The 15,818-nt window shown below is 39.1% G+C and overlaps 1 protein-coding gene across 2 annotated transcripts in view; it reads left to right on the forward strand.

The window, feature by feature from the left end:
- Positions 1-15,818, forward strand: part of LOC144058728 (uncharacterized) — a 55,409-nt gene that overhangs the window by 6,720 nt on the left and 32,871 nt on the right. The window contains exons 3-4 of one of the 2 annotated variants that reach the window (XM_077577193.1): positions 6,004-6,109; positions 12,111-12,128. In XM_077577193.1, coding sequence (XP_077433319.1) covers positions 6,004-6,109; positions 12,111-12,128 — 124 coding nt within the window. The remainder of the gene's footprint in view (positions 1-6,003; positions 6,110-12,110; positions 12,129-15,818) is intronic. The other variant, XM_077577194.1, reaches the window with a different exon arrangement.

Consider the following 15,818-nt stretch of genomic DNA (forward strand, 5'->3'; position numbering starts at 1 on the left):
ACATGACAAAATAAAAAATAAATTCACCATTTCGATTTTATCACGATTTTTTATTTATAAGAAATACAAATTAAATTACACATGAAATAAAGAGATGTATTGAATAAATGCACTTATTTGTGAAAATGATCATGTAATAAACACCTTTCGTAAAGAAAAATGTAAATCATAAAGCCTTAATAAAACAATAACAAAAGTCACATTTCTGTTTTCAAGTAGTCTAATCAAAGTAGCGAATCTTTTGCACACAATTTGGCTGCTATTCATAGTCTTAAAAAAAAAGCAGCACGTAAACAAAGTTGAAAAAAACTGCTGGTGGTGGTTAAGTAAAAAGCACCTTTTTTATAAGTAAAGATCACAATTTGTAGCAACCATTGTGGGTGGGTGGCTGGTTATGTAGTTTTCCATGGTCTTGACGGGCCGTGAATGCAACACAGACTTTTTCTGTGTGCTAACGTTAGTGTTTTGTTTTCTTGCGTGATTAGCATGATCATTTCACAAACGCTACAATATGACTTACAACTGGACCAGAGGTCGCAAGGAATGGCGGTGTTGCGGGGGGACAACTTACGACTTGGCAGCTTGTAACGCGGATCCAATGTCAACGGCGGGATTTTGGTGAACGCTTCTGTGACTCTCTGCTGTGTTGGAGGGGCATGCATGCATGAGCTGTTGCCTATGGCAAGCCCTTTAAGCATTTATTCCATATCCTTGATATCAGACAGTAGTGTTTCTCACTAGTTCAGTCTGTGTCGGCACTAGTTGGACAATTAGCCACACTTGCTATGCACTTTGTCATACTAGTTGCACAGAAACTCTGACTAGTCGCTCATTTTCAGCAACGCGTTAATTAGTCAAACGTGAATTCTTCTCACTAGTGACGTGTCCTATGATTTCCTTGCACTAGTTAGGTTGTGAGAGCTGAAAACCCCGCTAGTTAACTTGTGAAAGACAAACCTAAACTGACAAGTTAACTAGTGAATGGCTCTGGAAGTCTACATGTTGAACTAGTGACACACAAATGTTTTATTAGTTAACTAGTGATGCCCCAAATATCCACTAGTTACACTAGTGACTCATTTGGACTGAACTAGTTCAACTAGTGAGGTCCAAAACGTTCACTAGAAGAACTAGTGGATCCCAACATGCTCACTAGTAAACTACTTACACCCAAAAAATTAATGATGAGGTCGGGCTGACGTGCATCCAGGATTCATATTGGCTCTGCAGTTAAAATACACCAATCAAGATTCAGATTTTGTCATTATCCCACCCCCTTTAATTGCATGTTTTACACTAGTTAACAAGTTGTCCTAAGGAATTGGAGCTCGTTCACAAGTGCAAATGCAGAGATATCCACTAGTTACACAAGTTGGGCTCATTATGATGCCACTTGTTAACGAGGGAAACACGTGTTTTCCTACAAGTAAACTATATGGGTACAGAGTGAGTACCTAGTAAACTAGTGACACAGATTTTCTTTTCACTAGTTTACTAGTAGAAGGTAAAGTGTTCTGTTAAATCTTGAACAAGTTAATTTCTTGGTCTGACTTGTGAAAGAAAATACCTTTCACTAGTTGACTAGTTAAATAAACATCAGTGTCACTAGTTAACTAGTGACTCAGTTTGGATGTATCGAGCTTGCAAGAGAGAAACCAAGTGATTCACTAGTTAACAAATGAGGTCAAAACGAGCCCAACTAGTGCCACAAGTGGGTATATTTGCATTTACTAGTTCACTAGATCAAATTTTGTATCTCGCTGGTCAACTAGTAAGATTGGGAAGATCCTAACTAGTGTAACTAGTGGACATTCTATGCCTTCCTAGTTAACTAGTAATGAATTTTAAACCTTACAAGTGAACCACTAAGGTAAGAAAAAACGCAACTGGTGATACCAGTGGAAATTCGGCTCTTACACGTCAACATGCAAAATGCAACAATAGACCATAGACATCTCTAATGCGACTCAAACGCCAAAACGTTCACTAGTGGACTGCATGCAAATTAAGCAGGCGGGACAAGAACTCTGATTGGTCTATATTCAAATTAGATGTCTTGAAGCTTTAACCCTTAAATGCCTGGACCGCAATAACTCTAAAGAAAATAAACTGTATTTACAAAAAACAAACAACACATGCTTAATTCATCTCGCCCCAACACTAAACTCAATAAGCATTGTGGCTGTTTTCAGTTTGCTTGTTTTATTTTTAAATAACTGGATACGTACTTTTGCACTGTATAGATACAGTGCAATATACAGTGCATAGACAGAGAGTGACCAGTGGGCTCAAAAATGGACACTATAGTGGTGTCAGAAGAGACTCAAACTAGTGATGTAGCAGTCATTTTTGGGCTTACTTGTTAACATGTAAGCTCAATGTAAGCTTACTTGTTAACATGTAAACTCAATGTAAGCTTACTTGTTAACATGTAAACTCAATGTAAGCTTACTTGTTAACATGTAAGCTCAATGTAAGCTTACTTGTTAACATGTAAGCTCAATGTAAGCTTACTTGTTAACATGTAAGCATACTTGTTAACATGTAAGCTCAATGTAAGCATACTTGCTAACATGTAAGCTTACTTGTTAACATGTGAGCGCAATGTAAGCTTACTTGTTAACATGTGAGCGCAATGTAAGCTTACTTGTTAACGTGAGCGCAATGTAAGCTTACTTGTTAACGTGAGCGCAATGTAAGCTTACTTGTTAACATGTGAGCGTAATGTGTCTACGAGCCTACTAGTGGGCACGCTGGGCTGATGTCACGGATATAAAGCTCGGTGTGCATGACATCCTTGTGTGCATGTTGACATACTTGATATCAAGCTCAAACTCCCCTCTAGTGGACACTTTAAGTAATAAATATACAAAGTGCTTGCCGACAAGCACTTTGAACGCTTACTCGTCCAGACGTGTTCTTATATTACATTACCCAGGATGAACAATTCAAAATCCTCAAGAAGGGAGAATTTATTTCAGAACTGTTGCACTGGATTCCTTTCTATTTAGTATAGCATATAAAGTGGAAAGTGACTGTACTGTATTGATTTTGAATCGATACAAGGGGCAGTAAATGACTGTGGAAGCTCAAATTCAGGCTTTACAGGGTTAAATGTTTCCTGGGTTGAGCTCTGATCAGAGAGGCAATAGGAGTTACCCACTTATGGCATTGTCCGGCCTCCTGATTAGCATTTAGAGTAACTAGTGCCACTAGTGAGCAATTCGGTTTTCACTTGTTCTACTAGTGAACATTTGGGCATCATAGCTACCTAGCAATTTCAAAAGACTGTAAAACTAGTTGACTAGTGAGCATGTTGGCATCCACTAGTTCTACTAGTGAACATTTTGGACCTCACTAGTTGAACTAGCTCAGTCAAAATGTCTCACTAGTGTATTTTGGGCATCACTAGTAAAAACGTTTGAGTGTCACTAGTTCAACATGTAGACTTTAAGAGGCTTTCACTAGTTAACATGTCAATGTTTTGTCATTCACTAGTTAACACGGAGGTATTTCAGCTCTTACTAGTAAGCTAGTGCAGGAAATCAGAGGTAACTAGTTAACATGTTAGAATAATTCACGGTCAACTAGTAAACATGTTAGAGCTTTTGTGCCTTACTAGTTTACTAGTAAGACTTTTAGCATTACTTGTTTGGTCCAGTGGGCAACTAGTGCATAAAAAAGCTGACTAGCTGCAAGTTTGGCACTACATGCATGCTTGTATGTGTCACTAGTTAGACTTGTGTCAGCACTAGTTCGATTAAAATGGCATAAGTTGCAACTTGGAGTTTTTGGCTTCACCATTTGGCTCTCATTGAGTGCGCTGTTGTATCAGGTGGCTGAACACGTTCGTAGTGTTGCTGTAACTTGTCTTCATGCGCTCCTTGCACACTTTGCATATGATTTATGCCTGGGGCCTCATTTATAAAACTGCGTGAGCGCGCCTGCGTACAAAAGTACTTACAAAAGAAATCCAAACTTCACGTACGCAGAAAAAAATTGAGATTTATAAAACCATGCGTAGACACACATACGCACACCTGCACGCAATTTCCTTTTATAAGTGCCACACGTCTCAACCGGTGTGCGCAGCTGATTCAACGCTGTCTGCCTATTTCCCCCATATTAGGAAATGCAAATCTAGTCATTAATGGGTATGCGTATTCATAAGCAGCACGTCGATCATCAAATCAAAACAATGGATGGCGGCAAGAAAGAAGGCTAACTTCACCATGATGTAAGTAGGCTACATTGAATTTTTTGTGTGAATAATAATGAAAAAAATTTTTTTTTAAATACAAAGATGTACATACATTATGAAACTCATTGCAGAGGTCGAGTCACTGTAGGCCGCGATTATTGGCCGCAAGGCGCACAGCTGCAAAAGAAAATAAAGAAAAATACAATAATAATAATTTGGTATACAAAGGTGAGAATAAAGAAATAATTTCACCAATCTTATTGTCTTTACTTAATGCACTATAGGGAAATTGAGTTGTCACAGCAGAGGCAAAAATTAGGTTATCAATAGGCCGCCTCATTATTGTTATTATTATTAGTATCTATTATTATTCCCAATGTGTTTCTTATAGAGCTTCATCGAACATCACCACGGCTGTGAGGACTGCATTGTGAACGCTTTTGACAGACTTTGACGCATTTCTTTCCTTTATTTATTTATCTTTTTGCAGGACAAAGCGTCAAGCTCCATAGCAAAGATGCTTGTACCTGACTGTATTCTAGCTAATTTTTATCCGTATGGTCTTTTGTCAATATAGTTTTATTTAGCCTTTTATACTGCAATGACATTTGTGCCACCGAGCTGGTTAAATTACTGTATAGCGCTTAAATTGTTGCGCGACGCAATGATAATGTGTGCAGTTTTTGTCCACATAAGTTGTCATTAATATGATTTATTGCATGAAGCTTTTTCAAGATAGGTGATCAATGGGAGAAGACGAGCGTTTAAAATGTTAAATTAAGTTCATTCGTGTGCTTTCTGCTCAGCGGTGTACTTGTCATCGGAGCAAGTCTGGAGCAAAGCAAACATTAATGTGACCCATAACATCCAGCATACATGGCGTTTGAGGAATCGGAATGCACCACAAAGCTGTTTATGTCACTGTTTTCCCATGTCTCCAGAATGTGCGGATTGCGTACTGTAGGTCCGGACTTGACGTGGCGGCGCGTAAAGTTTCACGTTCAGTTTGTTTTCTATAAATACCAACTTTGGCATAGAAATGTTCGGACGCAAAGATTTGGCCTAATTTTGATCGTACGCAAGCTTTATAAATGAGGCCCCTGGTCTTTGTTATCTGGCGTGAAGCCAAAACAGTTCCATATAATGGACGATGAATTTCTCTTCGGAACAAACTCGCTTTCAGCCTCATTCACCACGACACCACTTGTTTTTTGGGGGGGAAGACGCGGGGCTGGGGCGAAATGTGTGGGCACTACAGTTGACCACTGATTGGCCTTAATAGGCCACGCACTCCCGAGACAGTGGCTGAGGGGCAGCAGATGCATCGCTGTCCTTCAATCATTGGCAGAAAATGAGTAGACGGTCAAATTGTGCTGAAATGATTTGCGTCGCGATCAGACGAGTTCACAGAAATGACAGATTGTGAGCCCCGCATTTCTTCTATTTAATATTGTCATATCGCCCACCCCTAATACATGTGTGTTACATGGGCGGATGGATGGACCAGGGGTATACCCTTTTCAAAATAACAAGCATTTTTATTGATCTTGTGGTTACTAGATTGACATGGTTTTTCCAATTGAGACAATCACCCACAACAACACCCAAAAATTTTATATGAGGAACTCGTGAGATATCAATTCCGTTAATCAATATTTTAGCCTGTTCTTTTAGGTGGGGTTCGTTTTACAATATAAAATCAATAAAACTCTCCACGCTTGAGATGTGTTAATTTTGTGGTAGTAAAATCCACATCTTGTAAAATGGTTGTTATATTTACACTGTGTATTTTCTCTCCTCAGGCTTTCAATACTCTGTCTACTGACGCTGCCAGATACAATGATCGCATTTCTCAAATGAATGCCCGGCCCAAGAAAGAATGGACGCCTAAACCATGGCCTCCTGAGAGTAAGTATGTATATATACAGTGTAGGGCTGGGCGATATGGCCAAAAAATAAAATCTCAATTTTTTTCAGCCATTCAGGACTATTATGATTGTAATCGGTTTTAATCTAACCCTACAAGCATTTATTTCAAGGTTTCATTTATTCAAAAATAATTTCTGTGCAAAATGTTCAGACATCAATAATGTATACTGATTTTAAATCAGTTTTAAGATAAACGTAACATTCATAGTTTGTGCTTAAATGCCAGAATTAAGGTAGTTGATAGCAATTGTAAACATGTCTTGTAAACCACCCATCCAGCATTCTGCCACTTGTGCAAAATTACAACTCACAAAAACATTTGGATGTAACAGAACATAAGAGCAACAGCTTTTAATAATCCAGAAGACACAACTCGATTTAACGATGTAACAAATTTTCAATTATTCGATTTTTAAAATGACAACGTATTGAATTAATTCGATTTATTGCCCAGCCCTAATACAGTGTTTCCCACAGATTTGAAATCTACTTGAGTGGGTGGACTCCTTTGATGGGGTGTGTGTAAAATTTCCGGAAAAAAATGTGTGCCATTTTGCACTTCTTATCCTGCATTATAGTGAATTTTCTGAGTAAAAATGTTGTTGTCACATTACTCAGTGACTCCATATTTTTTGCACTTATTTTATATTAAAATAGCAATACAAATAAAATAAAGCTGTCATATCGGATTATAAGCGGAAAAAAATGTATCGGGACAGATGGACGTGAATACACAATCCCAACGCACAAACTGTGAGCATAAAGTGCACAAAGTGCTTTGCGGTGGTTAAAGAGAAAATATTATGGGATAATTCTGACCGAAATTACCTAACCTTACACAGAAGAAAGCAAAACAATGAAAAACATGGCTTTCTGGGAATGTTATTCAGAACAGGGAGAGACTGATGCTTTACAGAGAATACTAGAGAGAGCAACAGTGATGCCTAGTGACTGGTCTTATTTGCAGAGACTGCACAGCCTATTTTCACAATGAATCTTTCGAGGCTTTTTAAGGAAAAGCTCCATAGCCTCCTGGTAGGGGAAGTCCTGTAGTGCTGGTCCATTTATCGATATTCTGAGACACGCAGCCAGGTGCTCCCCCTCCAGGCAATTCCGCAGGTCAGTTTTGACCTGAAAACCATCAACGAAGTTCGCTAGCTAGACAGTTTGCCTTGTTTTTTCCAATTCACTTAGCATTCAATATGTCATATGGTATATAAAATAACTCTGTTGTTCAAATATAGCTAGTTCACCTGGACTCTTGCAGACTAGTACTCACACGCACACAGGTACTGGTGGCTAGCTAGCTGTAGGTAACTGCAGCTCCGAAACGAGCGCACCATAATATTGCGTGCGCATGCGTGCTAAAATAAAACGGTAGCATGTGTGCTCAAACATACGCTAGCAAACATTCTACCATGTGTTTTAAAAAGGCAACTGGAGCAAAACGGTGATTCCGGTTGTACTTAATAATTCAACTATTTAAAAAATGTACTCGCGTTATTCGTTGCCGTGCAGCTCTTCAGACACTTTAACCCAGACGTCCACAATCCATTCACATACCGTGGTGTACCTTGTCCAGCCGGCGCTGCCTCTCAGTTTGTTTTGATGGAGCATGTTGGCCTTTTCTCATTGATTGCTCCCATGCTTCTTGCATCTTTACTTTCAAAGCCCAGTTTCAACGACCAGTTGGAGTTCCTTCGTTAATCCTCCCGGAATGATGGCAAGCCCCAACTTTTCTTGCTTCTTCCCCTTCCGAACCATGGATTCATTGATGTGGGATTATCTTGTAGCTGCTCTATTCCCATGTACAACCGCGTAACTGATAGCTTGCAGTTTAAATTGTGCCTCGTAAGCATTATCTCTGTGCTGATGCCATTTTCCGGAGTTTCTTCGCTAAACCGATGTTGTTTTGCACAATGCAAATACAGGCAGTATTTTGTTTTCCATTCCTGCTCGGTCTCAGCCGGTGTTCGAGTCGTCTCCGCGAATAGCGCCCGGTGGCTGCACGACGCCAAAAAGGAGGGGGTCCAAACGGGGTAGACGCAATGAAGTACAGAAGACGACAGGAGGTCACACTGCAATTTTGCGTTTTAGTTTCTCTTTTTATTCACTTTCCCGTTCCATCTCCACATTCAAATACATACAGCTGCAACTCTCGTCTGCCTTATCCCCTCCGTCCGCCGCTGTACCTTAATACAAGGCAGCAGCCAGCTAGCAACAAGCGGGAATCAGCCCACCAATCAGAAATGCGCGTTGGCACAGCAAAATTTGAAAACTTCTTGGGCGGCGGTCAGTTTACTTGGGCGGCCCACTCAAGTATTAACATGGTGTGGGAATGGCTGATACATCCCATATATACCGTATTTTCCCTACGATAAGTCCCACTTTTTTTTTCATAGGTTTGCTGTTCCTGCGACTTATACTCTGGAGCGACTTATACTTGTACATGAAAAAAAATACACCGGGGGGGATATAATTTAGAGAGCACTCTAGACATACTATATGGCTCTGATACTATATAATATTCTATGTACTGTAATAACGTATTTTCAGGACCATAAGGTATTAAAAGGTGCAGTCTCAGTTATGGTTTGTATTTCTGTATTTAACACATTCATAAGGCCCACTGTGATTTTGGGCACAAGTAAGTTAATACATACGCTAGCATGCTTTCACGCTAAAATATACGCTAGCAAAACTGAGTTCGGTTGTACTTTATTGAAGTATTAACAATGTAAACAGTGAGTTTGTTGTACTTGAAGTATTTAACAATTCATCTGAAATGAAAAGCTGGGCAAGTCCTCCATCAAACACGCGAGGTTCCCTCTCATCATTCTCAGAGTCTTGTTACTGTGCGGCTCCTCAGAAATTATGCCGGGTTTTGTGAAACCTCGAACAACAGTGCAAGCAAACACGTAAAGCCCAAGCATGCACAATCTATTCACAATTTGTGGCACAACTCTCTTGGCGCTGCCTCCCAGTCTAATCACCGTAAGTGTCAGTTTCTTAAAGCGAAAGTACCAAGACGTCATTTTTCAGTTGAGTTTTTCGGGTTCTCATCATGCCTGCCAGACTGCCAGTCCCCAACCAGGGCCACATTTCCTGTATATAAGCAATGTGTCCACGGAAATGCTCCCACACAGTCAGTCAAGCGGATCAGCGCTTACCAAAGTCGCACAACAATTCGTATTCGGCGCACTTTTGATTTTTGAGAAAATGAAAGACTTTTAAGTGGGCATTTTGGCAGTGAAAATACGGTACATAATACGACTAATACTCGACTAAATGAGATTTATGTATGTTTTTCTTCTTCTACCGAATTACGCATTTTTGGCCTAGTGCGACTTGTACTCCAGAGGGATTTAATCTGGAAAATACGATATATCTCCCATCATGGGGTATACTAGGGCTGGGAATTGCCAACAACCTAACAATACAACACGTATCACGAACACGATACAGGGGTCACAATACAATATGCAGGGCTGTCACTTCCAGAACAATTTGTAGAATTTCCATATTTTTAACCTTTTGTTATTACATTATCGTGGGACTCCGTTACCGCAGTATATCTTCTATTTCATTCATGGCAATGACTGTATACTAACCTCACATGGCAATTTAATTGTGCCAATGAAATTAATGCTTCAAAGAATAAATTGATCCAAAAAAATCTAAAAGCTACTTAGCAGTTATATTCGAATGATTATCATGCACATTACACACAGACTATTTTTTAAGCAAAGGCAGCAGTCCCCAAACTTTTTTTAGTGCCACTAACTACCCATTTTCATGTTAAGTCAAGAACCAAAAATAAAAAGCCATAGGGGTGTTAAAAAAAATCGTTTTGGCAATATATCAAAATATTACAAGCCACAATTCTCGTATTGATTCAATATGCAGCCAAATCGATTTTTAAACATTATTTTTTTAATGGAAATATTCAACAAAGCGTCTTACTTAGGGTTAGGGTTCACACTTTAATCATGGAAGAATGTTATTCATCCATCCATCCCTTTTCTTAACCGCTTGTCCTCACAAGGGTCGCGGGGGGCGCTGGAGCCTATCCCAGCTGGCATCGGGCAGTAGGCGGGGTACGCCCTGAACTGGTTGCCAGCCAATCGCAGGGCAGGAAGAATGTTACATTAATTAAAATTTTATTTCAATGCTGTTCAAACATGAAACAGATTGCAACCCGTTTGTTAAATACAGTGGCTCACAGTTATAAGCTTGAAGTACATTTTTATGCAAATCTTACAGTGTACATGTACTGATTAGTATTTTCTAAATTTTAGTTTAAAAAAAACTACGCAATAATTCACTTATAGATTCGTATCGGGAATAATAGTTATCGAATTGAATCGTGATACAGATCGAATCGCAAGGTACTAGGCAATTCACACCCCTTAAAAGCAATGATTAAAAATATCACCCACCATTAGCTACACACCACTTTTTCAACACGTACTACTACAGTAGCGACTGAGACCGACTTGATCTGGATGAATGAGCATAGCCACAAGCAGTGTCATTGTGTTTGTTAGTCTATGATAAACAGTGACGTGCAGTGAGCTCTAGGTTTAGGTAGGCAGGCAGTCGCAAATTTAGAAGCACACACCAATTGCAAATTTGTGTGTCGGCAGGTGAGTGTACAACGTATTCCTAGGGTGACCATATTTTCATTTCCAAAAAAAGAGGCCAATCAGCCCGACCTCGAGATACTTAAATGATACTCAGTTTACTCCAAGATGCCATACATTCAAACTATTTTAACATATGCCTCCTGTGTATGGGTAGAAAATAAAACAAAAAAAACATTGCTCTCTTTTGAAGTCTTACATTTTTTGCTTTGCAATCTTTAAAAATATATATATATTTTTTACTTCGAGCGGGGTTCGTACCCATCGCCTCCGGTGCGGCAGCTCAACATTTGCCACTCAGTGCTGGGCCACTGTCAAAGCCAGTAACCAGTCTGCCAGCCACGATTGCAGTGCACTCCACCTCCTATTTGCCGCACAACAAAAAACGGGACAGTTTAATTAATTTATAAAACCTGTCCGGACCCCCGGAAAAAAATTAATAAAGTTGATATCTCCCTATAAAACAGCCTAATTCTTCACAAAATCAAGCTAGCAATAGCAATGCTAAACATCATGTAAAGTGAAACAGACAGTTAATCAAAGGACAACCACACAAAGCCAATCTTTTATATTCTCCAGAGTAGCGTCATCTTACCGCCGTACTGTGCACTAGTATGTTTTGAAATCATGAATGCACTGTGCAAACGTACGTTCTCATAGGAATAATACAGCGACGTAAAAAGGCTGCGTAGCGATCTGCCTATATTGGGAAACTGACTATGCACATGGATAGACCCAAATAGACCCAAATAAAAATCCACGATAGAGTGAATCCGCAATATGTGAACCGCGAACCTCTGTAATTTAATAGAACTCAATTGCAACTTTCTTCTGTTCTTATTTATGCACGGCACCAAACTGCCCCTAAGAGACCAAAACGCGCAGGAACACCCAGTATTTTTTTCAATTGCTATTTTAGTATATTCTTATTTTACTTTCTTACTAATTTAATTTCTTTGATTTAAAGTCACGTTTAAAGCTGAGTTTTTGAAGCTATGATCAAAGTTTTGAGTAGATGAGTATTAGTAGTAATATATATATAATATAAAGTTTTAAAATCGATAAATAATCTTTTTTTTATATGTAGTTATTTGAACTCAATCAAAAATAATCTGGATTATTATTCTTTCCGTCATTGTCCAGCCCTATCTGAAACCTTTGCTGTAGGAAAGAAAATCCACAAAACAGCTATTCTTGTATATTTTATATGCAGGAAAAGCTTTTTTTTCTCTCTCCAGTATTTCATAAAAACATGCCATATATTAACATCACAGTATTTTGAATATGTTTGTTTTTTCTAAATGGATAACATGGCCATTTGTCTCTCTTGTTTGCAGGCCGCGGCGTTGAAAATGGTAAGCTGATTTGAATGAGAATCCTGTTAATTTATTAACATTTCCGGTTGACTTGCAGTGAATTCACAGATCTTGAAACTTTGGGTCTTCTTCTTGTCAAAGTCCTTCTAATATTTTCCAAACATTTGGTTTTTCATGTAACAACGTGAAATTAAATGTTGTCCTTTACTTTACCTGCATTGCGAATGAGATCCTTTATCACATGTTTAATGAAGAAACCATACCCTATTGTGATCATCCTCTAAACTTATTTTACCCTGTATTCTCACTCCCCTTAATTCTTGAAAGAGGAAGTCAAGCCCCAAAAATATTTTCAATAATGTGTTTGATGCACCCCACTAGATTTAACATGGCATTCTGATTTACATTGTGTATATGGAATATGATTAAGCAGCAAAATCCACTTCTTTAAATAAAATCTCAGGGGGCGGCGGCCCTTTTGCCACTTGCTGTTGACTGCAAATGACATCACAGTGCCTCCGTCTGTGTTAAAGGAATACAAGACATGAAAAACTAACCAGCTATTCTGTGAAATGGTTCATTTCAACTCTTCCTTGAAAAAGTTGTCAATTTATGTTGAGCGATTATGATTTTATAGCACTTTTTATGAATATTTTTGCATTAAGTACAGTTTCGGCCATTTTGGACAGCCACGTGATCATCGTGACGTGTCGCGTGCGTAAAGCATGCATATATGACATGACCGCTAATGACAACAAAGCCACTCACGAGGAATTATTGCGTCCCGTGGCGGACAAAGAAGCACTACAGCCGTGGAGGACTTGCCAAATATTTCTATCCAGCCGAAAGCCAGATGAAAGTGGCCAACTCATTCAGCCGGCCAGCTCATAGCAAGTCGAAGTTGGGGACCGTCAAGAGGCTCAAATTACCAGTCAAGTCACCGTTGACATTGTTAACTCTGGAAATGTAATTTGTGGACGGCCCAGAACCTGGACTGTAAATTGAAATGAACGAAGGTGGCTTTCGTTTACGCACGGGATACGTCATCACGATCACCTGACCAGGATAATGGCGTTCACCACAGTATAGTTTTATTTTGATAATTAATCAGTTTAAAAGAAAACTAGAAAAATTCCCGTGGAAATTTTGAATGGGACTGCTGACTCTTGCAAGGTGGAAACACGCATGTACTGTACTGTATGTAGTACTTGTAGATATAGTAGTAGTAGTATAGTAGTAGCACTTGTAAAAAATCAGTATTTAAATAGCAGTCCATTACATTTAATAGAAAAAATTAAAAATAATAATAATAATGTGTTATTTTTTAAAATGTATTTTAAAAAATGTAAATGAGCTGAACAGTTTAAAATTTAAACGATTGAAATCGGTCAAGAAATGTGGAAGTTAGCCATAATCACCATAAACTAAAAGTATCTTACTGTCCCTTTAAGAAACATGCACATTGACGCATACGCATTGGACTAACACGTTGGAGAGAGACGTCACGCACCAAGCCTCTCACGACTTAACGGTTCAAGATGCGTCGCCATGGTAACTGGGAATTCTTAGAAAAATAGTAGCGCAGCGAGTCCGATCGAGCCGCATCGTTTGATACCTCATTTGTGCCGGTGCGATCTACGGTACGGGCCGCATTTTTGCAGAAAAATCGTGGAAGATTATATAGTAAAAACTAGAAAAATTCCCGCGGAAATTTTGAATGGGACTGCTGACTCTTTGGTAATGAGCTGAACAGTTTAAAATTTAAACCACTGGAATCGGTCAAGAAATGTGGAAGTTAACCATAAACAACATCAACTAAAAGTATCTCACTGTCCCTGAAAATGTATTTAAAAAAATGTAAATGAGCTGAACAGTTTAAAATTTAAATGACTGGAATCGGTCAAGAAATGTGTAAATTAACCATAATCTAAAAATATGTCACTGTCACTTTAAGAGCGCACATCCATTTTTGACTTGGAGCCGTCACGCGCCCCACATTCCATTGAGATTGCATGAGAGAAGCACCCCTTCAACAAAAACCTCTCACGACTTAACGGTTGAAGATACAGATTCAAGAAATGACTCGTTACAACGGCAAGGGTTTGAGGAACACGAGCATGTTCTCATTTTCTTAAACGGATAAAAAATGACCAAATGAGAGCAGATTGAAAACTTATGATTTATCAGAAATGGAGAGAGCAAGGCGCCTGAAATTAACATGTAAAAGACAGGCGAATTAGTCCGACTTCTCTTGCTTAAGGTGAAAATAAAGGTACTAAATGACACCTTAGCCAAATAAAAGTTAGTTTGTCTGAAAGAAGACACTCGTGACTACAAAATGTGAGAATTTGACGTCTAGTGACAAAAGATTGTTGCCATGGTGACGAGTTGAAGTGACGTCACGCACCCACATTGCATTGAGATTGAATGAGAGACGCACACCTCAAAGAAGAGCCTCTCACGACTTAACGGTTGAAGATACAGATTCAAGAAATGGCTCGTTAGAACGGCAAGGGTTTGGGGAACACGAGCATGTTCTCATTTTCTTAATCGGATGAAAAATGACCAAATGAGAGCAGGTTGAAAACTTATGATTTATTCGAAATGAAGAGGAAGAAGTCGCCCAAATTAACATGGGAGAGATAGGCGAGAGAGTCCAACTTCTACTCGCTTAAAGGGAATATAAAGGTACTAAATGACACCTTAACCAAATAAAAGTTAGTTTGTCTGAAAGAAGACACTCGTGACTACAAAATGTGAGAATTTGACGTCTAGTGACAAAAGATTGTGGCAGTGGTGACGAGTTGAAGTGAAATTTTTTCTAATACATTATTTGGTTCCCGGCACTGGATGGCTAATTAGCCAACAGAGTGTGTGAGAAAGCTAATTCAGCCACTGTCTTTGAACCCGAACAGGGGGGGGGGGGGGGGCTTTCATTCCTTAAAAAAGATTTCGACACTGAGCTAAAGATGGGAAAAATTCCTACAAAATGAGCTAAAATTCGTATCGGTCGGATAACGTATGCGCGCGCAGCGTGTCTTGGAAAAAGGTGCTTGAAGTGTGATTTTTTTCCCATTCATTCCCAATGGGGAGTTAATTTGGGAGTTTTTTGGGAATAGCGTCGCCATGGTAACTGGGAATTCTTAGAAAAATAATAGCGCAGCGAGTCAGATCGAGCCGCATCGTTTGATACCTCATTTGTGCCGGTGCGATGTACGGTACGGGCCGCATTTTAGCGGAAAAATCGTGGAATAATATATAATAATAATAACGACAAGAAAAATAAACCACTGTCCTAGGTAGAATAACAATATGTGCCTGCTTGCTTCGCAAAGCAGTCCCATAACTAGAAAAATTCCCGCGGAAATTTTGAATGGGACTGCTGACTCTTTGGTAATGAGCTGAACAGTTTAAAATTTAAACGACTGGAATCGGTCAAGAAATGTGGAAGTTAACCATAAACAACATCAACTAAAAGTATCTCACTGTCCCTGAAAATGTATTTAAAAAAATGTAAATGAGCTGAACAGTTTAAAATTTAAATGACTGGAATCGGTCAAGAAATGTGTAAATTAACCATAATCTAAAAATATGTCACTGTCACTTTAAGAGCGCACATCCATTTTTGACTTGGAGCCGTCACGCGCCCCACATTCCATTGAGATTGCATGAGAGAAGCACCCCTTCAACAAAAACCTCTCACGACTTAACGGTTGAAGATACAGATTC

The sequence above is a fragment of the Vanacampus margaritifer genome, chromosome 10, assembly GCF_051991255.1.
Source record: "Vanacampus margaritifer isolate UIUO_Vmar chromosome 10, RoL_Vmar_1.0, whole genome shotgun sequence".
Lineage (NCBI taxonomy): Eukaryota > Metazoa > Chordata > Actinopteri > Syngnathiformes > Syngnathidae > Vanacampus > Vanacampus margaritifer.